The 10,955-nt window shown below is 47.0% G+C and overlaps 1 protein-coding gene across 1 annotated transcript; it reads right to left on the bottom strand.

Moving 5' to 3' along the window:
* Positions 1-238: 238 nt before the first annotated feature.
* Positions 239-10,901, bottom strand: slc25a42 (solute carrier family 25 member 42). Its single transcript, XM_083690043.1, has 8 exons — positions 10,534-10,901; positions 7,422-7,588; positions 5,727-5,838; positions 5,195-5,220; positions 4,840-5,006; positions 4,398-4,514; positions 4,123-4,274; positions 239-3,888 (listed from the first exon to the last, which is right to left on the bottom strand). The coding sequence occupies exons 2-8, from the start codon at positions 7,488-7,490 to the stop codon at positions 3,566-3,568; spliced, it is 966 nt and encodes a 321-aa protein (XP_083546169.1). The 5' UTR covers positions 7,491-7,588; positions 10,534-10,901; the 3' UTR covers positions 239-3,565.
* Positions 10,902-10,955: the final 54 nt, after the last annotated feature.

Raw genomic sequence — 10,955 nt, 5'->3', positions numbered from 1 at the left:
TCATGCATGCAGCCAGGCCATAGTGGTTTTGATTATCTTGTACTGTTAATAAAGTTCTAACTGCTTTCTGCTATTAATAACTGAAGAGGAATACATTCTCCCTATCCTTTCTTTAACCCTTAACCTTCATAAAACAGGCACCAGGAACCCATCAAAAGGTATGATGTATGATGTTTACAGATCATGTGAACAATGGATAATTTTATGAGTGATTAAATAATGAACACAGAGGTAGTAGTGAAAGTCAACATCCAGTTTATTTCTGAGAATTTCAAAGATTTGAAAAGCCTCTTGATGAGAACACCATCACTAAAGACTGTACACAGATCATTATGAAGTATCAGTTTCATATACATTCTGTTGGCACAAATCATTAACATTTACAAAACAGTCTTATATTCACCAATGCATCAAAAACAACAGCAACAATTTGGGTTATTTCTGTAGAGTCACATGCAAATACATAAACACTGTATGCCATTATATCTGCAAGAGATTAAGAACATTTCTCCTTTCACCTGTTAATAGAAGGGTACATATAACTCTTTTTTTGAGTTTCACTTGAATTGAGAATGTGAATATTTAGTTTTGTTAAGCCACTTCAAGGTTGAACACAAAACAACTTTTGTGCCATTGTTTTATAAACATCTAAACTTGAAATAAAAAGAACAAAAAGACAATTGCACTTTGTCATTGCATGATTGTCTTGGGGGATTGTGGTTCTTTGAGAACATCTTCAAAGCATCTGCTTTAAAGACTGTTCCTGATTGGAAACATTAGTGCACTTAATCGGCCCAATTCCATTTTGATCCCTCTGGTCCATCCTGAGCCCTTGTCTGCTCTCCCTCACACAAAGGGTGAGATACAGTATATTACAGATCAGTTCTAATAAAACGACACAGGTCCACCACAAAGCTTACACTTTTCAAATCTGCAAGGTGGAGTCAACAAGGAACTAGGGAAAGGGTGCAAGGGATTGTTGGAATTGGGCCATGTAGGCCTACTCAATTCTGGCCCTCCTCATTGGAAAATTCAGGGTTCAAGCAGATACACTTGTGTTTCAGAACACATGGGCCCTAGATACCTGAAACATGGATTTCCCCTTCTCCCCTTCTTGGAGTAACTACTGTACAGATCTACAACAGTTGGGTTTAAGCAGTAGGGTGCAATTTCTTCCAATTGTGTACAGATCAGTGATAAACCAGGGGGAAAATTAGGAAGGAAGGAGGTTGTTTTTTCAGATATTGTAGTAGGGCCCTGACACTCTACATTCAAATCACAGAAACTTGACCCCTGAACTCCAATAGGGAAAACACAAAAGGCCAGGCTACAAAATGGAAGCAACCCACAAAAAAGGTTAGTGAAAGTATGTCAGTCATAGTAAATCATTACTATTCCTCTCTAGGCACTTCAAAGAGTCAGTAGCAGCAAGCTGGACTTCAGTCAGATTAGCAACCAAGCACATTGACTAACTATGCAGCACAGCACAGGACAGGAAGTGAGCAGTGAGAAATAGCCACAGAACGACACAGCAAAGCTGACGGGAACGTGATGAAATGCTGGCTTTCATCCCAACCTGTCTCTCGGTAAATGACTAAAGACCTTGTGCATAATAATCACACATTGTGCTGACACTGCCTGGCTAATTGTCAGGTATCATATGCTGCAATGGTGGATAGGATGGAGATATTCTGATAAAATCATGAAACGAATAGACAATCATATCACTGAACAGAGAGATCAGGTTGGGGTGACAGCCAGCATGCTGTGGAAAGGGCTGCGATAGAGGAGGCTAGGGGAAGGGGCTGTGCTAGAGGAGGCTTGGGGAAGGGGCTGTGGTAGAGGAGGATTGGGGAAGGGGCTGTGCTAGAGGAGGCTTGGGGAAGGGGCTGTGGTAGAGGAGGATTGGGGAAGGGGCTGTGCTAGAGGAGGCTTGGGGAAGGGGCTGTGGTAGAGGAGGCTTGGGGAAGGGGCTGTGGTAGAGGAGGCTTGGGGAAGGGGCTGTGGTAGAGGAGGCTGTGGTATTAGGCTAGGGGAAGGGGCTGTGGGGTTGTTTTCAGACTCTGCCTGGGGGCTGTGAGAGTGAGAGGTGGTTCCATTCCATCCATTCATCCATTCAGTACCCAGAACCATCACTTCCTGAATGATCTTGCCCCTTTTGTGACATCAAAGCCTCGTCCTTACACCTAAGTCCTAGCCTCCATCACCCCACTGCTCCACCCGGCTCCGACCCCCGACCTCCCCCCAGCTGTTCCCTCCACTCAGCCTCTGTCATGGCATGTGTGTGCTGACTAGCAGGCAGCCAGAGTCCAGCAGCAGCCAGAGTCCAGCAGCAGCAGCAGCCTGTGAACAGGCTAAAGATAGACATTGGACACAATCCAACACCAGCGGACGTCACTGGACCTCGTCCAACACCAGAGGAACCTTACTGGACCTCGTCCAACACCAGTAGCCTGTGTTAACACTGTGGACATGTTCCGCTAACTCGCTACAGGCAGAATGCAAACTTGATATCCCCGAACGCCTTACTTTACCAATGGTGCAAATAACGTAACGTGATGTCATTGGTAGATTTGAGGGGATATTCCAGTGACTGTCTGTGCATGTGGAGACAGGGTTAGGGTTCAACAGTCAGCTTGACATGAAGATAGATGTTAGCTTAGCCAGCGCTCCCTTTCTACCGGTGTGTGTGTGTGCATTACGATGAAGTAGGTTAGTATCGATACTCACTGTATTTCCTCTGAGAATACGACTAATCAGTATTTTTTTCTATTCATAAATCGTATGTATCCCTCTGTATATCCTTTGGTATAATTCATTCAAACAAAAATCAAACACAACACTAAATCTCATCGGAGCAACTTCTTACATTTTGATGACAGTCCGAAACTCAGTCAAACTAATCTCAAAGGTTGGAGATAAGGGAAAGAGAGGAATCTAGACAGATCTGTGCTGGAGGGTCCTCATGTAGGGACCAAGGCAGAGGAGGGAGAAACCCAGGTGTGTGTGTGTGTGTGTGTGGGTGTGTGTGTGTGTGTGTGTGTGTGTGTAATCCGTCAGAGAGGGGGAGAGAGAGCGAGACGCACGCACGCACACAGACACACCTTCAGATCAGGAGTAGGCCAGTTAATTGTGCCTTTTGTGTGTCCTGTTACACACATGAAATAACTCAGCATATTGCACTTGGGACATACAGGACATGAGTGTGTACATTCACCATGACTCTCCCATCGTACCTCATATTCATGTACACAGGTAAAGCTGGAAAAAAAAACACTAAAATATCACTATTGTCCGCAGACACACACTTTGTTCCAAGCCAGTCCATGTGTGTGTGTGTGTGTGTGTGTGTGTGTGTGTGTGTGTGTGTGCGTGTCAGAGTGAGCTTGAACACCAGCTACTCCATCTCTCTCTCCCTCTTTCTTTCTCCTTCTCCTTCCTCCTTTCATTCTTGATGCAGGCACACAACACGGCCCTTGCGGTGGCAATGTCTTCCTTCTCTCCATCCGTCCTTCATTCCTTCCATCTCTCCTCCCTCCCTCCCTCCCTCCCTCCTCTGTGTCGGTTACCGCATGTACCCCAGCTGGTGCAGCTTCTTCAGCAGGATCTGAGTCATGTCGAAGGTGGTGAAGCTAATGCCCACGGCGATGGGCCCCTTGACCCAGTTCATGCTGAGGCCCTTGTAGAGCCCCCGGATCACGCCCTCCTCCGCCACGATGTCCCGCATGGTGCCCAGGATGGTGCCGTACGTGTGGCCCGTCACGCCCGCCGTCTGCATGCGCCGCCGCACCACGTCCAGGGGGTAGGAGGCCGACTGGCCCAGGAGGCCCGCGCAGGCGCCGAAGGCAAGCCGCTCGTATGAGTAAGGCTGGGGGCGGCCACTGCGCTCTGGAGAGGGGGGGACGGGGGGGGGACGTAGGTTAATGGATCTGTGCGTAGATGGATGGGTAGAGAGAGACAGACAGACAGACAGACAGACAGACAGAGAGAGAGAGAGAGAGAGACAGACAGACAGGTAGCCAGCCAGCCAGAGACACAGACAGACAGAGAGAAAGGCAGGCAGCCAGACAGAGAGACAGCCAGACAGACAGAGAGACAGACAGAAGACTTAGCAGACAGTACCTGCGTGTACTTTTTTTAACGTTTCGTAGGTGAAGAAGCTGAGGCCAGCGTAGGGCATCACTCCTAGGATGGTGGGGTTAAAACCGCGGTACAACGTCTTCAAGCCCTCCTCGCGAGAGATCCGTACAAACACGTGCATGATGTTACTGTACCTGCAGGGAGAGAGAGGGAGGGAGGGAGAGAGAGAGGGAGGGAGATAAAGACAATGACTAACTTAGTCACACACTTTACAGCACCGATGCCAAACGTTTCTGTGTGTTTATATGTGGTCTTACATCTCCTTGGGCGTGACGGCCATCCTGGCCCGTACCATGTCCAGAGGGTAGGTCAGCATGGCCGCCGTGGTCCCGGCCATCGAGCCGGCCAGAAACCTGGGCACCGGTGGCAGAGCTCTGGAACACACGACACACCGCAGTTTCAGATGTGGTTGTGGTTGCGGTATTGGTTGACATGTTAGGTCAGGGAGTGCCCTCGATCTAGCAATCTGCCACCTCATTCTGAGCAACGGCATCGCAGGATAAGATCTGGGTCGTCAATGCGAGTGGATTCTAGTTGTTTGGAGAGGGACCCCCCCGGGCAAAGGACCAATCAAAACCAGGCAGACACTTCCTGCATTCATCATTACGGGAAGCCTAAGAGGAGCATCACACCTCTGGACTAACCTCCAGTACTGACTGACTGACTGACTGACTGACTGACGGACGGACGCATACTCACTTGCCGTGGAAGCCGTAGTAGCCTCCCAGCAGTCTCTTGTACTGCTCGTGGGCACAAAACTGGATGGCAGCGTAGGGGATGACCCGCACCATGGTGGCAGAGTTCCCCCGCCACAGACTGAGGAAGCCATCCTTCAGGTAGGTACGGTAGATCAACCGGTAGGCCTCCTACAAGAGCACCACACACACACACACACACACACAGTGGCTCAATAATCAAATCAAACAAACAAACTAAAATTGTACTTTTAAAATCACTCTGAGCAAATTGGAACAGAATGGAATATGAAGAACTGTATTAATGCGGCATGCGTGGGAGACGACAGGCCTAGAGGCAGATGTCTGCTCCGACTCACCTTGGCAGAGAATCTGGCTGAGGACACTGAAACAGGAAGGGAAATAAATCATTAATTAACATTTTTTCCCCCCCAAGGACTCTGACTAGGGTCCAAAAATGAATGTCTCAGCCCATCACTTAGAGCTCTGTCTGTCCAGCCGTCCCCACACATTTCTTATCTACAGAGGGACCACAACCAGTTGTTTACAACAAAACACTCCCTACAGGTCACTAGGTACCCCCTGTGGCTGTCAAGGAACCAGGGTCGGGGAGGCTGGCGGAGGTAGAAATCGGAGGACGGGCTCATTGTAATATTCCGTTCCAGGCGTTGCAATGAGCCCGTCCTCTGATTTCTCCCTCCGCCAGCCTCCAACGGGACCGGGGGGGGTGAGTGGCCACTGTTAAAGGGTTGGTGTTAACAACGGGGCTGGGAAGCCTGGTCCTAGGCTGAGAGGAGGAGTGAGTAGAGGAGTGAGAGGAGGAGGAGGAGGAGGAATGAGAGGAGGAGGAGGAGTGAGAGGAGGAGGAGGAGTGAGAGGTGTCCCGCCTGCCTTGGAAGATGATCTTGGTTCTGTCCAGGGGGGCCACAGAGGTCTTGGCCACAGCTCCGGCTAAGGCCCCTGAGAGCAGGGAGTTGACCACCGAGCGCGTCTGCTTCAGACCCTGCACACACACACACACACACACACACACACACACACACACACACAGGAATAAATGAAGACCATCATATACACAAATCAATTGTAACTTAGCTACCATAAAAAAAAGCCATAGTTTTCCAGCCAAACAATGATATGAATCCAGATATGACTGAGGCTGTAAAAACACTTTATTTCACTAGAAAATGCCCTCCGAGTGCATTCCTCGATTCGACATACCTTTTTCCAGTCATGACTTAATCCAAAACATTGTGTAGACATGACATTTCAAACCACATGCTGTAACTCAGCCAGTCAAAAACACCCTCAGGCTGTTCCCAATGATTATACTTGTGCATTATTGACCAAGGCGTATGACACCCCTCCCTGACAGTGTTTCAGAACTACATGTCCCAACATGCAGCCCTGCCCTGGCATCTACAAACTCTCCCTAACTCAGGGATGGGCAACTTCAGTGTGGAAGAGCTTCAGTGTGTGCAGGCTTTTGTTCAAATCCAGCACCAATTAAAACCTAATTCTAACTAATCCTGGCCCACACAGAATCAGGTGTGTTGGGACTGGGCTTGCCCACGGCGCCGCTCTCCTGGCTCAACCCGGCCTTGTTAAGAGTTCCTGCCCATCATTAAGCTAGGCCTATGTAAGGATAATGGTGAACATCTGCCTTCTAAGCTCAGGCAGAACAAGTTATAAATGGGCCCAGACACTCTATTACAGAACCAAGCAGAGAGAAAGCCTATTCTTAGACCAACTGTTTGGTGTCACTTTTTGTTCAGCGATTTAGCTTTGAGGCACCTGTCAGATGCTGCTATAGTTATTCCAGCGAATGATGAAAAGAAAGGAAAGAAGAGAGAGAGAGACAGAGAGAGAGAGTTCATATGAGGGAGAAGAAACAAAAGGCGGGATGTGGCTGTGCAGCTGTCCTGTTCAACTCATCGCAAACACACAGACACACACACACACACACACACACACACCCCTGCTGTTTCCACTCCATTCCTGAGATGTCTCGCACAGCGACCGCCGTAAGGACAAACAAACATTCTCAACCGCTGGGTAAAAACAATATCGTGGAGGTCGGAAGATAAGTCAGCCGTCATATCTATTTAAAGTGTGTGTCTGTGTATGTGTGTCTGCTTGTGTGTCTGCGTGGGTGTCTGAGCGTGTTTTTGTGTGTGTCTGTCTGTCTGTCTGTGCATGTCTGTGCATGTCTGTGTGTGTGTGTGTGTGTGTGTGTGTGTGTGTGTGTGTGTGTTGAAACAAGATAGCAGACCCTGATGATGAGTCATAGTACTGACAAGAATGACAAGACGTCAACAGCAGATAAACAAAAACAAAACGGGAAACAAACCAGACTAGAGTCCCTGTTCAGCCCCAAAGGTATTGTTGTCCCTGACATTCAGTCACCAGGAAACTGCTGTGAATTTGAGACAACAGACACACCAGGAAACTATTTTGGGATTAACGGGAAGGCGTAAGTGATTGCATTTCACTGAAGGGAGGAGGGAGGTCACGCTAAGCCTGTAATAACACACATTATACACGGTTTATGGTCTTGTGTCCAATCACCATCACCGTAAAGCTTACCTCTGAGGGCAGTGGCAGCACCTCTCCCTGTCTGAGTGCTGCCGCCTGTTCCTGGACTCCATTCCCCATCCCCGTGGACTACACACTCCTGCCGCTGGACGCACTCATACACACCGGCCACCGGGGGGCGACAGCGCCAGGTACAGTAAACCACAGGATAGAAACCCCTTGAGGACAAAAAGGGAGAGGGTGAGAAAGAGAGAGAGAGAGAGAGAGAGAGAGAGAGAGAGAGAGAGAGAGAAAACATGTCAGTTATTTTTATTTTAAAGCTCTTTATGTTGCTTAAAACTATGTTGTTTAAGAAATAAATATGCATTGGGAAAAATATGCAATTTCTGCAATGAAAGCCCATACGTCATAAACTGCCGAATCCAAACATAACTGGAGACGCTCACTTTCGGAGATGGGTTAGACTGGTAAAGAAGATGTTGACTCTTTCACCCCAAGGTTAACGAAGTTTGTCTGTGGACTTTCTTGTCCTAATATTTAGTAATTGACTATTTACCATTAATTAGCAACCACTTCGACTCACTGCCAGCGTTGCTGCTGTCTAAAAATTACCAGTGTGTCCAGTTATGTTTAATTTCTACAGTTTATGATGTATTGATTTTCATAGTATACGTACCAAATGAATGGGAAATATTAGTAGCATTTCATTTGGAGGTGCACTATCCCTTTAAGACCACAGTCTAAACCCTGACAATCACCAGACAGCATATACAGCATTGTCGGAATTCTTCTCAATGGGAAAAATTGATCTGTCAGAAAATACTATGTTGAGTAACAAACTTGCAGTTCAGAATCCACTGTTTGTCAACTGCAACAGAACACCAGTGTGGGATGGTAGCACGCCAGTGACGTCACACCACAACAATCACTGACGCTCCGCTGACCAGGGCTTTTCAAAATCCCACTGGATCAAATAACATGACTAAGATGAAGGACGGGCAGCAGAGCACAGCTTTATGGAGAGGTGAAGTGATGAGTTATTGACTAAGCAGGGGGTATTAATACAGGCCCTGTGAGAGGCTTTGCATTCAAGAGTGCAGGCATCAACAGCCTCTCTGTTCTACTTACACAACCTTTGGGGGCCAGCTCTATATTTAGCCATCAACAGACAAGCTTTTAATCTATGGAGTTTTCTATGTGCTGTTGAATGTTTTGTGACATGCTGCGACGCAGACAAAGGTCAAGACACAAAGGTCAGCCTGGGTAAAGCTCAATAAAGTGGATTGTATTTCAGATGTATTGGATTGTATTTCACACTATTGTGTCTTATTCAACCTGATACAAATGGAAGTAAATAGTGTTGGCAAACCCTTAATTCCATTCTTATCAGGCTAAAGACGATACAAGGCTGTGTAATACAATAGGACTACATCAAGGGGTTTGTCAATGAAGGAAAGAAGAACCGTTTGTGAGCGAAAGTATCCTTCAGTCTGACTGCCCTACATTTCTTTCACTAGATAAGACTGCAATGTCACCAGAGTGTACTGTCTTCTGGGTGAAAGGTTAATGTCCCTGCAGGGGTAACACTCAAGAACAAGAACAAGAACATGAACACACACACACACACACACACACACACACACACACACACACACACACACACACACACACACACAAACACACAAACACACAAACACACACAAAATAATTCATTAACAAGCCTTTTAATGGGCAGGAGTTTTTACCTAACCTAAAGAGACTGAGTGACTGCACAAACCCCAACAGGGTTTTTAAATGAATCATTACACTGCACAATCACCCATTCTTCAAAGCCACGCTGAAGCGCCTTTTGGGAACAGAGGGGAGAATGAGGGAAGAAAAGGGGGATGAGACTAGAAAGAGTGCAAACAGTGGGGCTTGTCGGTGGGCTGGGTAGTCAGGGGCAACTCGTGTTGGCATCCCGACAACATGGCTTTACGCCCAACTCAACAGAACACACTTGAACATCTCCCACCTCTCCCTCCCCTTCTCTCACCCCTTCACCCTCGCTCTCACCTCTTCTCCTCTCCTCCCTCGGTACACCCTCTCCTGTCACCCTCTTTCCCAGTGCATATCATTTTACAGTTCCTCTGCCAGATCGGCGAGCCTTAGCGGCTCTCAGGCTTTTCAAAAGCTACAATGGCAGAGACAGCAGTGGAGAGTCAGCCACTCGCCATCCGTCTCCAAGGTCTCACGTACTCACAGTTCATGTCAGGCCCTTGGCCAAAAAAAAAAAAAAACGGCCATTTGGGTTGCGTGAGAATAGAACAAATGATGTCCATCTCGTCTTCCTTTGCCAGACACTTTGCATAGAGACTTGTCCTTCATCAATAACACCCCCCACGTGTGATTGTTCAACATGCTCATGTGATGTGTCACATTACCATAGAAATGCACTAGTCATCAACCAAGCCTAATCTTAAAGAACATCATGAATCTGGTCTAATGTTTGGGACACTTGCATAACACAATGGAGGAACACAACACAATGGAGGAAAGTCCTTCACTTGATGAGATAAAGTGGTTGTGTAGAAGTAGTTTTATGCCATGGTAGACTAACTGTTTACTCTATCCTGATGCTACAGTTACTGTACTAGGTTGATGATTAGCTCTTAAAACTAGTTAACTAGTAAACCAACCCTGGTTGTTTGAACTGTAACATACCACACCTACTGTCATTTTAAAGTATGGCATACAAAGGTGACAGAATTACAGTGAATGGTCCCTAATCAGTCAGTATGATTGGAATTAGGCCTTCAGAAGAATCAGTGATTCTGTATTCATGCAAACTGGAAAGCGGAAACAGAATGAAAATTCAGACATCAACTTTGCCCTGTTTGTTTAAAGCATGTCCATGCCAGAGTATGATGACAGGAGTGCCTGCAACTCTGTGGGACGTTATATGTATCAGTCTCCATAAGGACAGTGTTTAGTGTTTCTGGAATGTCCTCTACTAGCTTCCACATGCCAAGATAGAAATGGCAGATAGCTGACTTGTCTGGCTGGTACAGGATGAGGTTCTGCAAACTGACTGAGTGGGTGAGTGGGTGAGTGCGCTGGCATGCTAGACAGAGCAGATGATACTATTATAAATGATATCAATTATCAGTATTGGACCTCTTACCTTGTCGAGATGTTGGCACCACCTGTAGATCCCACTGTTGTTCGTTATTTGACAAATTAACTTGTCTTTGAATAATCAGTTGGCTGTCAGTGTCCCCCTCCCCTATGGAGGATTTCAAATGAGCGATGGCTATCCAACTGATTCTGCACACCAAAATAGTAGGTTAGCGTGCATTAGCTGCCCAGCTAGCTGGCAGACGTTAGTAGCATAAATCTCGTCAATTTTCAGAGTTTCTCTGCGTTCTCCATGGACAATTCATTCAAGTTGAGTTCATTCGTGTCTCCAACGTCCTTCGGTCTTAAGAGGCATAACAGGGCACATGTTTTGTTCTGTTTCATTGCCCCAACTGTGACTTTGAGTAACTGGCACCTTCCATGCTGTTTTGTATCTGCCTGACACTGCTCGTAGCAAGCTTGACAAGG

This window comes from Argentina silus, assembly GCF_951799395.1.
Source record: "Argentina silus genome assembly, chromosome: 18".
Classification (NCBI taxonomy): Eukaryota; Metazoa; Chordata; class Actinopteri; order Argentiniformes; family Argentinidae; genus Argentina; species Argentina silus.
The sequence above is the reverse complement of the archived record's forward strand: the minus strand, read 5'-3'. Positions and strand labels throughout refer to the sequence as shown.